General features: G+C 36.7%; 1 protein-coding gene and 1 pseudogene across 2 annotated transcripts in view; one reads left to right on the top strand and one right to left on the bottom strand.

Annotated features, from left to right (window-relative positions):
- Positions 1-13,508, top strand: part of Pals1 (protein associated with LIN7 1, MAGUK p55 family member) — a 70,879-nt gene extending 57,371 nt beyond the window's left edge. For both annotated transcript variants that reach the window (XM_063241482.1, XM_063241481.1), the window contains 4 exons: positions 1,617-1,784; positions 2,511-2,713; positions 4,683-4,793; positions 10,616-13,508. In XM_063241482.1, the coding sequence (XP_063097552.1) occupies positions 1,617-1,784; positions 2,511-2,713; positions 4,683-4,793; positions 10,616-10,792 (659 nt within the window). In that variant the 3' untranslated portion in view covers positions 10,793-13,508. The remainder of the gene's footprint in view (positions 1-1,616; positions 1,785-2,510; positions 2,714-4,682; positions 4,794-10,615) is intronic.
- Positions 10,454-10,567, bottom strand: LOC111757588 (U6atac minor spliceosomal RNA; annotated as a pseudogene).
- Positions 13,509-14,989: the final 1,481 nt, after the last annotated feature.

Here is a 14,989-nt window from a genome sequence, read left to right as displayed (position 1 = left end):
TTGGTTGGTCTTCCTGGGTATCTGACTTGCTACTCCTGCTTTGATTCATGTTAGAAGCAAAACAAATAATAACATAAAGGAACTCCTTTTTATACAATTTACAGAGCTTGTTAGCTCAAGAATGTGGACTATTCTAGAGCACTGAAATTTAAACTAATGAAAATAAAATGTTACGAATTATTGAAGTATCCTATATCATGCTAAAGCTGAGGTGCCATTTAATAAATGGTTTCTACATCATTCTTTAATGCTAATTGACAGATTATGTATTTAGAATTTATTGGGTTTTTTATTTTATCCTCTGGTTGTAATTAATAATACTTTTTATTATTTGAGATACACTCAAATTAACTGGTCCAGCTCTAAGAGTGGGAATGCTATAGAAAACTTGGCAAATACGAAATCAACAGATACTTAAAATCTGTAGATCAGAATACTGTACCAATCTGGTCATGCATGTTAGATTCAGAATAGAGAAAAACATTGTGAGAAATAAAAGACACGTTATTTTTGATGGTTTCAGTATTACTAATGTTTTTAAGTAAATATCTATCGTTAATAATATCTGCTGTAAGTAGGCATGTGCCTGTGTCCAGCACTTGGATGCTGAGGAAGGAAGGCTGCCACAAGTTTGAGGCTAGCTTGAGCTACACAGTGAGTTCAGGGCCAGCCTGCCCTACATAATGAGACCTCATTTCAAAAAACATGTACTATATACATGTATGCATGCATACATATATACATTTGAGGGGTGGTGCTACAGATGTAGCTCAGGGGAAAGGCCCTGGGCTCAATCCCCAGTACTGAAACAAAATTAAAATAACATCTACTCTGTTCCATGACAGGAGGCTGCAGATTAATAAGTTCAAATTCATATACTAAAGTGATGTACTTAAAGTCTTTCAAGCTAATAAACAGTTGAGCTGGAATTTAAACAAATGTAGTTTGAGTTTCTACTCTGTATCAAGCACTGCTGAGCACTGGCCAGACTAAGATACTCACTGCCCTCACGGAATTTACAGCTGAGTCTGACACAATCTGCTGCCCCTTCCCAGTCAAGTGAAGTGAATGGGGACGAGGCACACTGCTGGTTGTTGGCCTTTATTTTTACCACTTAACAGTTCTGGTTTCATTTGGATTATGGGCTTTAGGAATGTCACACCACCCATCATAATTTATACATCATCTTAAATCATAACTCTGGGTTAGTAACATATTAGTGTCTGCATTTTCCAAAAGTGATATAACCTTATTAGGTTATCTCCTGGTATTACACTCTCTGTCAAAGTATTCACTACAAACTAGCTATTTTAGATAAAGGTCAGTATAATTGTATCAGATGTTCCAACTCTGTATGAAACAAGATAACGAAGATTTTCTAGGATGATTAATATGTTGTCCTCTGATTCATTTTCATAGTACCATGGCAAGCATATAGTAACACAGGAGCATGCTTGTGGTATCGTACTATTTATTGTTTCTGTCATGATACAAAAGTTAAGCAATTTAATGATAAATTGTGCTTTCCAGTGTTGGGGGGAAATCTATAGGTATTTATATTGTCATGACATGACAATAATTCTGTCTGAAGGGCTTAAACTTTTTCTTTCTCAAAGATTATGACAATGAAGAGATCTTAACTTACGAGGAAATGTCACTTTATCATCAGCCAGCAAATAGGAAAAGACCTATCATCTTGATTGGTCCACAGAACTGTGGCCAGAATGAATTGCGTCAGAGGCTCATGAACAAAGAAAAGGACCGCTTTGCATCTGCAGTTCCTCGTAAGTTTGGACACATTCCCAGTTTCTGGTGCTTTTCAGTTTACTACCTCAGAACCCACTCTTCATACATTTCACTGAAACAGTGTTGTCAGTAAAAGAATTTTAAGTATTTTAACAATTTTTTATTACAGATAGTTCTTGAGAAAATTTTTCCTAACACTGTGGTCCTAATTATTTTCTAAATAAATTTCACTTTGGGCCTTTCAATTGGCTGCTCAATAGAAGATGAGCTCCTGGTTCTTTGTTCTTTAAACTAATATTGAAGATAGAAATCTAGACCTGATTCCTTAAAACAGAAGTTCTAACATTATGTAGTACCAAATCTGATGGAAATAATAAGCTTTAGGAAAAGGTGATAAGTGCATTTAAAATGCAAGGTGAAATAATTTAAAAAGTATAAGCATTGGGGCTGGGGATTTAGCTCAGCGGCATAAACGCCTGCCTTGCAAGCAGGCAGTCATGAGTTCGATCCCTGGTACCCATAAAAACGAAAAAGACAAAAAAAAAAAAAAAAAAAGTGTAAGCATAAAGTGAGAGGAAATTAATTTAACAAGATACTACAAACACATTCTTGTTCATGTCTCATTCTAAAAGTAAAATCAGTGTTAAACATGGTCTCTCAACATTTCTTCATTATTTCCTAATCTGTTACAAAATAAAAATTAACTAGAGAAATTATCTACCCTCCTCACTCTGATCCGTTATTTTTACATTTTATTTGCCTAGATACAACTCGGAGTAGACGAGACCATGAAGTAGCTGGTAGAGATTACCACTTTGTTTCACGGCAAGCATTTGAGGCTGATATAGCAGCTGGAAAGTTCATTGAACATGGTGAATTTGAGAAAAATTTGTATGGAACCAGTATAGACTCTGTACGGCAAGTGATCAACTCTGGCAAAATATGTCTTTTAAGTCTTCGTACACAGGTAAAGGTAGAAGTTTGGGTTAGAATGTTAAACTTAAGAGAGTGTCTTTAAGTTATTTACGTTTTTCATTGTTGAGACAAAATACCCAAAAGTCAAAGTTGGAAGGAGGAAAGGTTTATTTGGCTCACAATTTGTAGAGGTTTCAATTCATAGTCAACTGGTTCCAAGGCAGAGGGGCATCACAAAGGAGAAACAGTCAGCAAACAGGCAGGTGAGAGCACGTTAGCCCTCTTTTATGCAGGCTACCTGCCCTAGGCAGGTATAGCACTCACACTCTTGATCCCAGCAAGAACTGTGTCAAGCCAATCAGTGGACTGATTTAGTCTCCATATCCCCTTAATCTTAGCACCACACATCAGATCCAGTCACTTGTGTGACTGCATGAGACTTTGGTGGGGGGGCATCAAAACACAGACTATACCAGAAGGCATGTGTTGGAAAATAATCTAGTAGAAACTGTTTTATTCCAAGAACAACAGAGCTTAAGTTCTCACAGTTTTCCCAGTAGTTTGCTATATAAAATTCAGTAGGCTGCTAAATGTCTTTCACTTTGCACGTGTATATATTTTCTGAAATTTACGATATAGTAACTGTGGTATTGACAGTATTTGTAGGTGTTTTTGAACTATAGAAGAATTTGCTGCAACTGGGGATATAGCTCAGTGCCAGGCTGGCAAGCACAAAGTCATGAATTCAATCTCTGGTACCATTTTTTAAAAAAACTGCCATTTCTGATTCTGATATGAAAAAATCAGAAAATTTAAGTCATTTTTAGGGTTTTAAATGGCAATATTCATATTTGTAAGTATTAATAAGTGTCACAATGAATATTTAGCTTTATGTAAATAATGAAACCTCAGTTTCAGTTCTTTGACTAAGCAGAAACTAACCAGGCAACTTTGTCTTGCATTTCTGTGTAAGTAGATAAAATTAGAAATTATGTTCATTGTGGGGAAGTTTTACTTTTTTTTCCAACTTCTGCATATAACTACCTTTAATATGATAGAATGTTACTGATATTAACTCAAACCATATAGTCAGTGATCCTTACTAAAGAAATATACATATAGGAAAACTGAATCTAAAGTGCCTATCTGAAATAGTTAATAGGTTCTGCTTTCTTAGTAGACAAAGACAATATGGCTCAACTGTTTTGGTTGTAAACATTTGATCTATGAGATAGATGAATGTTTTTACTAAATTCCTTCAGAATTCCTTTTTATTTGGAAAAACAGATTTTACCAAAGAACTCAGAGTAGTTTAGCAAATTATTATCTTAACATTTTTAGGTAGAAAAGGACATATCCCTATATATAAAACCTCCCTTTTGCTAAAGTGCTTCAGTTTGAGAATACACAGTGACACGATAAAGAGAAAAGGCCACAGCTGTGCTTTCAGACAGTCTTGTTTTCTTGAATGTCTTCTTTTTGGATTTTCTTTGGCATGTGTATATGTTGTTTTTTCTCTTATTTTACTTAAATAAGCCTAGCAATAGGATAATTATTTTGATTCCAATTCCTTCAAAATGGAATTTTTAATATGGTTATAAGAATATAATGTAATATTCTTAATTCTGTATAGAGTCTTTTTAGTGGAGTATTTTAGCATTATATAATCATTCTTCAGTGTTACTTATATTTCATTACATAAAAGAACAAACTAGGGGCTGGGGATTTAGCTCAGCGGCATAAGCGCCTGCCTTGTAAGTAGGCAGTCGTGAGTTTGATCCCCGGTACCGATAAAAAGGAAAAAAGACCAAAAAAAGAGAACAAACTAACATAGATGAATTTATAGTTATATAATCTTAACACTTACATAATCTAACATTGTTGTGAATAGTTATTAGGAAGATATTTAGAAACATTAATCGGCAATATTTTTTAAACGACTTACTATGCTCCAAGCATGTTACTGAGAAATAGTTCAGTGATAGAAATTATTTTTAAAATCCAGTTATCTTTGTTTGCAGTCTTTGAAAACCCTCCGGAATTCAGATTTGAAACCATATATTATCTTCATCGCACCTCCTTCCCAAGAAAGACTCCGGGCCTTACTGGCCAAAGAGGGCAAGAATCCAAAGGTAAAGTCGTTACATTATTGTTTGGTTTCATTGGAGATACATATGATACAATCCTGATCAGTCACAGTGTTTAAAAAAGGTACATCATGGTCGCTTTTCAAACTGTTTATTCTTTCTGCACTGTCAGTTGCGCCCTATTTGCTATAAATGGCTGCTAGTTGGATGATGGCCGCTCTCCAAAGCAGTTTGTTACTCCAAACATTTTCTGTTGTTAATACCAAATGTTTGATAACCTCTGGGGATCTGTAATTGTTTAATCTTCACATGCACCCGTGACACTTAGATTTTGTGGAACTACCCACCACAAAGTTTTCAGCAAATTTGAGATTACCCACATTACTCTTGGTAGTCCACAGTCATAGATACTAGAGTTGAGTCTTTTTCCATTGAAACTTTCTTCTGTTTTTTTCTTTTCTTTTTGGTCTTCACATGATCTAGAACAGAAGAAAAGGTTCTTAAAATTTGTATCTGCTCTGGATATGGTTAAAGTAGTTTGTATTATATTAAATATTACAGTGAGTGATAATATATAGATATATTAATCAGAAGTATTGACTTTAAATGTGTAAAATGAAAATTGTCAGATGCTTGATATCTCAAAGTAATATTTTTCCTTGGTCATTTGCTATTTCTTAAATTACCTATTTTATTTTATTTTTTGGTCTTTTTCTTTTTTATCCGTACCAGGGATCGAACTCACGACTGCCTGCTTGCAAGGCAGGCACTTATGCCGCTGAGCTAAATCCCCAGCCCCCAAATTACCTGTTTTAGACAGAAGCTCATTCTTTCTCTCCTCTCCTTCGCCTTCCCTCCATCTCTTGATCTCCTTTCCTGTTTGAGAAGGCTCTACCTCCCTACTTTGTATTATCTCTCTTTAATTTGCTGGGGTTTTTTATAATTTGGGTTTCTCATGTAAGAGAAACTGCAGTATTTAAACTTGTGTGTCTGATTTATTTCTCCTAACATTATGGTTTCAAAGTGCATCTTTTTTCCTACAAATGACTTGAGTTTATCCTCATTTATGGCAGAGTATTACTCTACTGTGTGTAAGTACCACATTTTATGTACCCATTCATCTGTTGATGGACTGCTTCTAAAGATTTAGGTGTTATAAATTGTGCTGCTATAAACATGAGTAGGCATGTATCCTGGTAATATGAACTTTAATTCTCAGAAGGATACTTAGAATGGGAATAACTGGGTCAAATGGAATTTCTAATTTTTTTGAGGAATCTCCATATTGATTTCCACAGTGGTTATACAGGTTTACACTCCCGCCAACAAGAAGGGTTCCTTTTCCCCTCAGCCTCTCCAGCATTTGTTATTATTTGATTTCTTGACAGTGCCCATTCTTTCTGGAGTAAGATAAACCTTCATTGTGTTTTAAATTTGCAGTTGTCTAATGGCCAGTGATACTGAGCATTTCTTTATGAATTTATTGGCCATTTGTACTTGTGTAAAGTGTTTACTCATTTCACATTGCCCATTTTTCAATTGGGTCTTTACTTGTAGGGGTCTTTTATTTTAATTTTCCTTTTTTTAAGTTCTTTACAAATTCTAGATATTAATGCTTTGAGGAAAGGGCAGCAAAACAATTACCCTAAAATTAGTTTATTCATTCTCCAGTTGAAAACACTTGAATTGTTTCTAGTTTTGAGCTAGCATGATCAAACATTTACATAGCCTTTTTGGTGGACATGTTTTCATTTTTCTTGGATACATACATAAAAGTGGAATTGCTGCATTGAATGAGATGTATGTTTTAGCAGTATAAAAATTGTGCAATAGTTTAAAAGTTTGCCATTTTATTTTGTTTTTTGTCTTTTTGAGACAGGGTCTCGCTATGCAATTCAGGCTGGCCTTGAACTCATTTTGTAGCACAGGCTGGTCTCAAAAGCATAGCAGTCCTCTTGCCTCAGGCTCCTGAGTGCTGAAATTACAGGCCTGTGCCATGCCTACCTAAATTTGCCATTTTATACTCCTGCCACCAACGTGTGATGGTTCCAGATAGTCTATAGCCTTATTGACTTTTGCTGTTGTCAATATGTAAAAATTTTTTTAGCTATTCCAATAGATGCAAAGTATAGTCTTTATGGTTTTTGTGTTTTCCTGATGACTAAAGATAATATTCATTTGAACATATTCTTTTGTGACTTCTCCTTTTTAAAGAATTGAGTTGGCTTTCTTCTAAAACTTCTTGTAAGAATTTTTTGTTCTTTTGTTTCAGTTTGTTTGGGGCACGGAAGATTGAACCCAAGGCCTTTACACTGAGCTGCATCCTGAGCATACTTCTCTCCCTTTTTTCTATCTTGAGACAGGGTCTTGCTGAATTGCCAGGCTGGGCTACAATTTCCCACCATTCTGCCTACCTCCCAGACTTCTGGAATTACAAACATGTGACACCATACCCGACTATGTGGCTTTATTGTAAGTCTCAGAAAACAGGCAATAAAAAAGAACAAAGGCTTGGTGTGGTGTACATGTCTGTAATCCCAGCACTCAGGAGGCTGAGGCAGGAAGATCACTGGGAGTTCAAGACCAGTGTGAGCTACAAAATGAGCCCAAGGCCAGCTTGAACTGCATAGTGAAACCCTGTCTCAAAAAGACAAAGGAAAAAAAAATGAAGTAACCAGACATGATAGTACATACTTGTAATATCAGCACTTGAGAGGCTGAGGTAGAAGGATCAAGAATTTGAGGCCAGCTTGGCTAGTGTACACATGGCAAATAAAAATAGAAAGGACTGGGGATGTAGCCCAGTGTTAGAGCATTTGTCTAGCGTTTGTGATCCCCTGAATTCAATCAATACCCAGAATTGAAAAGATTTTTTAAAAACTAATTAAGTACTGATGCATGCTCCAGCATGGGTGAGCCTGAAACACATACTAAGTGAAAGAAGCCAGATTCAATAGACCACACATTATGCAGTTCTATTTATATGGAATGTCCAGAATAGGCAGATCTGTTGGACTTGATTGGTGATTGCTTAGGGCTAGGGATTAGAAGGAAGAAGGTGATTGCTAATTGGTATGGATTTTCAGGTTGGGAGCGAGGAATAGATGATGAAATGTTCAAATGTCTTAAAAATGGTTGTATCAACTACAGAACTAGGTCACTGCACCAAACACTGTGAGGTCATAAATTTTAAATGGGTACATTGTGTGATACATGAATTATACTTCAAGAAAGCTATTTCCCTACCCAGATCCCAGCAGATTTAGCTGTAGAACTTAAAATTCTTACTTAAAAATTAATAAAGAAATTAAATGGCATTACCAAAAACACTTTAGAAGAACTGAGGCGGAGTTTTTTTTTTTTTTTTTTTGGTCTATTTTATATTTAATTCACTTGTGCTTATTTTTATTCTTATACTTACTGTGGCTTTAATTTGCATTTCTAGTTCCTGAAGATGACAGCTTAAATTTTAAACCTTTCTTCTTCTTCTTTTTTTATATTTTGTTAGCTGGGCGTCAACTCATGACCTTGTACTTACCAGGCAAGTGCTTGAGCCACAGAGATAAATCCCCAGCCTACCTTTTGTTCTTTTTAAATACAGGCATTTGAAGTGATAAACTTCCCTCTAAGCTGTTCTTTATTTGTATCCCATAAGTTTTGATGTATATTCATTTTATTAGAAATAGTTTCTATTTTCCTTGTCATTTTCTTCTTTAACCCATGGTTATTATAGAAGTATGTTATTTAATTTGTACCTACTTGGCAATGTTAAGAAATACCTTTGTAGGGGCTGGGGGTTTAGCTCAGCGGCATAAGTACCTGCCTTGCAAGCAGGCGGTCGTGAGTTCGATCCCCGGTACCAATAAAAATGAAAAAGATAAAAAAAAAAAAAAAAAAGAAATACCTTTGTGATTTATAGTTCCATTATGGTCAGAAAATAGATGTTGACAGATACCAGTCTTTTAAATATTTTGTCGAGCCATATAACAATCCTTATGTTCTGTCTTAGTAAACATCCCATGCATACCTGTAAAGGTATGTATTAACATTGTTGGTTTTATTCCACTTATGCTTTCCTGTTTTTGAGACCTGGTCTCACTGGTTCAGGCTGGCCTGGAGCTACAGTGTCCTCCTGCTGATATTATCAACATGTGCCACGACATCACACTTTTTTTTAATATTAGCTGCATCATTCCATTAGTACATGTGCTGCTGAGGGGAGCATCCTTTGAAGTTTCTCACATGATAGAAGTACTGAGTAAGAACAAACTTTAATTGTGTGAAATTGTACTAGGAAATAGTTAAGTGTTCTAGCTGTTCTACTGGAGGGTATGATTTCAGATGGTTGGTTTACTCTTTGAAGTGATGGTGTGATGGTCAGTTTTGACTGTAGACTATTATAGTTCGAAATATTTGCAATAAAACAATGTTTCATTTTAGTTATGGGTTATAATTTAAACAATAAGTTCAGATAAGTACTAAATAATTACATAAGTCATTTCTGCAATAATACCTTAAATAATACCTTAAATAAGGTATTATTTAAATAAGGAATATTCCTTAAGAATACCTTAAATTTAATAATACCTTAAATTTAATAAAAGCTAATCTCAAGCTTCAAGTGAAGATACGATTTAGCAGAAATGTCAAGTGTGTTCAGTTACAGTGGTGAATGCAGTTGATTCCTTGTTGGGAACAAAGGAGTCTGTGTGCTATGTTCAGATACACAGAATTACAGAAGGAAGTAGAGCACTGCACAGGAAACTGCCCCAGGACAAGCAGTTATGTTTTTAACATTTTCCTTCTGTCGCAGAATGCCAAATGCAAGCCCAATATAGTGTTGTTGTGACGTTTTCAAACATTGCATCTCATACTGTCTTCGGTGCTAAGGGTGATTTGGGAGCACTTTCATGTTCCTGAACTCATCTGCCTGATGAGCAGAGGGTTCTGGATCAATTTTGTACATAGCCTCGCAACCTCCTTGTCCATGCTCAACAGCATTTTCCAGCACACCGTATTTTAAAATAGTCCGCTCTGTAAAAGTTCCATTTGCATCTTGAAGATGTTCCTTATTTATTGAAAACAGTAGTAATTCAAAGTTTTAAGCTGCATATTCACACACACACACCAGGTATGTTAGATTTTAGATCTTGAGGAAGGTTTTTTAGAAAAAGAGAAACCATTCTGTTCATCCTTTTGTTTCCTGTAATGTTCATTCTAACTTGGCTAGAGACCTGAAGGACAGGGCCTCATTACAAGAGCCAGGAGTAGGGATGCTTTGAGTCCTTTTCTCCAATCAGAAAGGCTGTCTTACATATGTTTTGAGGAAAGTTACGGTACCCTATAATGTTTGAAAAGAAATGTTAATAGGAAAATCAAAGTAACAGTCTGCGCTTTATAGTCTCAGTGAGATATGACAGAAGTATAGTGGTATAAAATAGGATACACTGAGTCCCAAATAATTTATCATGTGGGTCTTAAAGGTGCCAGTACAGAAGAACTAGCCCTGTAGAGTGGTTTAAAAGGTTCTGGAAGCTGAATGTTTTGAAAGACAGGAAACAATGTGAGAACAGTCCTTGTCATGGACCATCTGACCATCCTTGTTTTGGAAAGATAAGAATTATCTCATAGGTTGTTTTTTTTTTTTTTTTTTTTTAAGTATTGGGATCAAATTCACGCTTATGCCACTGAGCTTTAGCTGGCCCAAACAGAGGTTAGACCCCATGAAGAAGGTGGCAGTGCTTTAACTATATGTATGTTGTCATGCCCGAGGGCCTCTTGTCAAGGGAGTGCTAACCTTCTCTCCTTTCATATAACCTTCTCTCCTTTCATATAACTATTTCACAGTTTGTATCCTCTCTTTGCAGCCTGAAGAGCTGAGAGAAATCATCGAGAAGACTAGAGAGATGGAACAGAACAATGGCCACTACTTTGACACGGCAATTGTGAATTCAGATCTTGATAAAGCCTATCAGGAATTGCTTAGGTTAATTAACAAACTCGATACCGAACCTCAGTGGGTGCCATCCACTTGGCTGAGGTGAAGGAACAGTCATTCTGTGGCAGGAGTGGACTTGTTTTGGCAAACTGCCCAGTACTTCAGCAAGATGGAGGATAAGAAGGCAGGCAGCAGGATAAATTGCAGACTTGTTCTTAGATCTCCTGAACTTGTGAGAAGGAAGTCCCCATAGGTGATTTGTGGGCATTCTGTATGCTCTCCATATAGCTGTAGGGACTCTTGCTTCCTTTGGGGATTTTAAATGGAAACTTTCAACAGAGCAGTTCCAGCTTATCCTGTTAAAACTTTTTATTAATCAGCTAAAATTTTTCTGCTTGGTCAAACTTCTGTGAAAAAGTTGTGTGCATGTATACAGTACACCATGGCTCACATAGTTATAAATATTGACATTATTTAACACTTAAATGACTTCTTGGGAATATTTTGGGGACTGTGCTTCTGTGCATTGGGCACAACAGTATTTGTTAGAAGACTAGTTTAGCAATCAGAAGTACTTCCTCAGGAAAAAAGTTGCCACTTTGATTTGGAGCTACTTGTTCAGGCTTGAATTCATTTGTGTTCTAACTCAAAAATAGAAGTTCCATTAGAAGTCTCAGGTTTTTAGCTCCAACTTTGTGGATCAGGCCACATATGTAGCCTTTAATGTAGATAAAGACAAACAAAATATCTTAAGGATACAATTTTGTGGAATTTTTGCAAGTGATTTGACAGCCTTGCTTCCTTTTTCTGATCTGAATACTACAATAGAATGTGTAAGATACATAGTCTCTTCATGATGCAGTTTTTATATACCTGGGAGAACATAGCACATTTGACAGTTTCTGCATTTTTACATGTGACCACAGTATTTGTCTGTAACTGTGCTACATATGTAAGACTGGAATTCTGTTGATGACTATAGCTGCTGTATTTAATAGATTTAATATTTAATAGATCAACAAATGGTCATTGATACTGTTAAACATTGGAATAAAATTACACACCTGCACTCATGCACTCGGGGAGGAGCATGACAACTGACTTTGAGATCAGAAGGAGAGGAAGATCTGAAAGTCATTTGAACATTTTAGGAAAAGAAATTGGAGGGAAAAGCTGTTAAGCAAGAGAAAAACATTATGACCAGAATGCAACAGCTTGTTAAACTAGTTAGGGTTTTTGTACTGTCTCTATAGCCATAGCTTTAAAATTGTAATTGGCATGGAAAGTTAATTTGTAGTCATTCCAGGCCTTTAATGACAGTGGGATTTGTGACACAGCCTCAAATGTGAATGCCTTTAATTTTATGATGACTTTAGCTGCATTTCCGGTAACCTGCTAGACACTGGAATAATACAGACTTATCACTTAATTTAACACAAGCAGTTATTAATAAGTAGTGTGTCAGCATCATGTATATAGTTGATTTTTTTCTCTTCTACAGAATTTTATTGGGACAAATGTAAACAGTTTTTGTGTTGCCTTTTCTGTTCAAACTTGCATGGCCTCTTTATTTTAGTTGACTGGGGAGTGTGTCTTTGGAATATTTTCAAGGTATTCCTTAGGAAGCAGATAATATTCATGGGTGGAGGAAAGGAATGCCTTGCTACCCTCTCCTCAGGTCTGAAACACTCCAGCTTGTAGCAGGAAAATGCGAAGACTGCGCCCATTCTCAACTTTGAAAACCAAGGAGGATACTTAGCACTTCATCTTTCTAGTTTTCTGCATTTTACTTTCTCAGGAATGAAAGGTAGTCTGTGGCTGACAGTGGAGTTTCGTGAACTGCATATAGTAACTGACAACTGTTTTCAATACTTATAGTTTGTGTTAGGTTCATGCAAGGTTTTAGTGTCAGTGAGAGGCTGTTGTGTCACCTGCTGACTTAGGGCCACCACTGCTAAGTCTTGTAAACTCAGGCACATGGCTTTCATAGAAAATCCAAACAAGGCACATGTCATGACGCCAGTTCTAGGACCTGTAAGATAATGTTATTTTCAGGGTCACTGACTGGAACCTGGTAGTTCTCTCCTTCCTCATTCGCAGTGGTTGAATGATAGAAGTTTTTTGTCTGTAAATCCTACTGATACAAATGTGCTTGTGTTGGGGGCTGGAGGTTTAGTTCAGCGGCATAAGCGCCTGTCTTGGAAGCAGGAAGTCATGAATTCGATCCCCAGTACCGATAAAAAGGAAAAAGACAAAAAAAAAAAAAAAAAAAACCCAAAAAACAAATGTGCTTGTGTTGAACACAGTCCCTAAAGAAAGTGAACACTTGACTTCCAAATATGAGAAAAAAACTTGCTATACACATCTAGCTGTACATCTTCTCCGGCCAGTTTTGCTTCCTGCCCCTCTGTGGTTCAGCTTGGAGACTGCAGGGTCAAGGAAGTCTTAACCACTTATTCCAATAGCTAGTGAAATGTACTTAAGAAATCTAAGCAATTATCTTCATTTCCTAAATTTTCATGAGTCAGAACAAATGGAAGAACATAGTATTTAGATGAATCCAGATTTTCTTTCTATGGAATGTCTGGGTTTTTTTCCTTTTCTCACGGCCTAAGGAGTATTGCTAAGGAATGATCTGAATGTAATTTTATGAATGTGTGTAGAAAATATAAACCAGGGATTTAGCCTTAATAAAGGTAACCATTCTGACATCTGTTGTTAATCTCCATTTGTACTTATCCTGTATCTACTCGTACTTTGAAATGTCATACTGTACACTGTATTGTAAAAACTGTATTTCAAATAAAAGCCACCAAATACTTTTTTCTTGCTGTATTCATTCGCTCCCCAAGCATTTGCCAGAGACTGCTGGAACAGACTGCATGCTAACCTGTGCTTCGCTGAGGGAGTGAGTACCCTGTGTTGTCACGGAAGTATTAGGTCCTGGTCCCGAATGTCCAGCTGCTAGTAAAGGAGGGATGTAATTCCGCATTCAGGCACACTCCTCTTTGCAGCCAGGGGTTTCAGCACACCGAGGACAGGGCGTGCACTGCTGGCAGATACATGCATACTGCTCTTCCATTTTCAGAGGTTCTTAAGCGCAGTCAGCCACCACAGTGCTAGGCCAGTGGCAAGGTGGAGACAGAGCTCTCCCCTTTTGTTCTCTGAAACCACAAATCATAGACCTACAACCCTAATCTAGCTTTCGGTTCCTATTCCTGATCTTCCCCCATTGCCTGAAGACCGTATCACTCTAAGACCACACAACAAATTCTCTGTCTGGTTTTCTCTTCTTTTGAGACCAGGTTCTCACTGTGTAGTCCACACTGCCCTCAAACTCATAATCCTGACTTAAACTCCCAGGTGTGCTGTTACAAGTGTGCATCATCACACTCAGCTGATTTTAACAAATAGCCAAATCATAAAATTATCTGCAGTTTTTTAGAGATTAAACCACACCAATCAATACCAGAGCTTTAAGCAGCCACAAGAGGAATCTAGATTTCTTGAGTCACAGCTTAAAATGAATGCTTTATTTAATACATAAAAAAACACTAATCTAGCTCCCTATTCCTACCTTCAGGTTAATTTTTGCTTCCTAGAAAAGCAGTCCAGGGGGCTGGAGGTTTAGCTCAGCGGCATAAGCACCTGCCTTGCAAGCAGGCAGTCGTGAGTTCGATCCCCAGTACCGATAAAAAGGAAAAAGACAAAAAAAAAAAAAGAAAAGCAGTCCATAGTGCTTAAGGACTAACCCTCTGAAATCAAAATCGATCTGACATGTTAGTTGAGCTATGCTGTTTTACCCTATTTGAGCCTTACTTTCCTTCTCTGCAAAATGAAGTGATAGAACTTACATCTCACCAAGAGAAGATTCAACACTTTTGGTATTGGTACTGATAATTTAGTCACTGGTTTTCCAGTCACTACTGAATTTACACAGATAGATTTGATTCTGTGAGCAGCAGATCACTTCCTCCAGGACGGGCCCCACAGCCTGCCTTTAAATTTCGTAGTACTACTTGTAGTCAGGATCAAAGTTCAGAGTGTGGAAACAGGGTAGACTTACTTCAAACACTGAGTTTACTACTTTCTAGCTTTTTAACAATTACTTATGTTCCCTGTGCCTCAAATTTTTCTTCCAGGAAATGGGAAGTAAAATAGGTATTTTTGTGGTTGTGATAACACATCAAATAGTGCCTGGTACAAAACTAAGATCTATCATTTTATAGCAAGTGTTAAAAATCATTAGTACTTACTGTATTTTAATCAACTAGTCTAGGCTTTTTAGCCAGTAAGTTTAGTG

Source organism: Cavia porcellus, unplaced genomic scaffold (genome assembly GCF_034190915.1).
Source record: "Cavia porcellus strain 051 isolate PalLab524CR breed Dunkin Hartley unplaced genomic scaffold, mCavPor4.1 scaffold_31, whole genome shotgun sequence".
NCBI lineage: Eukaryota > Metazoa > Chordata > Mammalia > Rodentia > Caviidae > Cavia > Cavia porcellus.
Note: the sequence above shows the minus strand (reverse complement) of the source record. Positions and strands in the feature narration are given on the sequence as shown.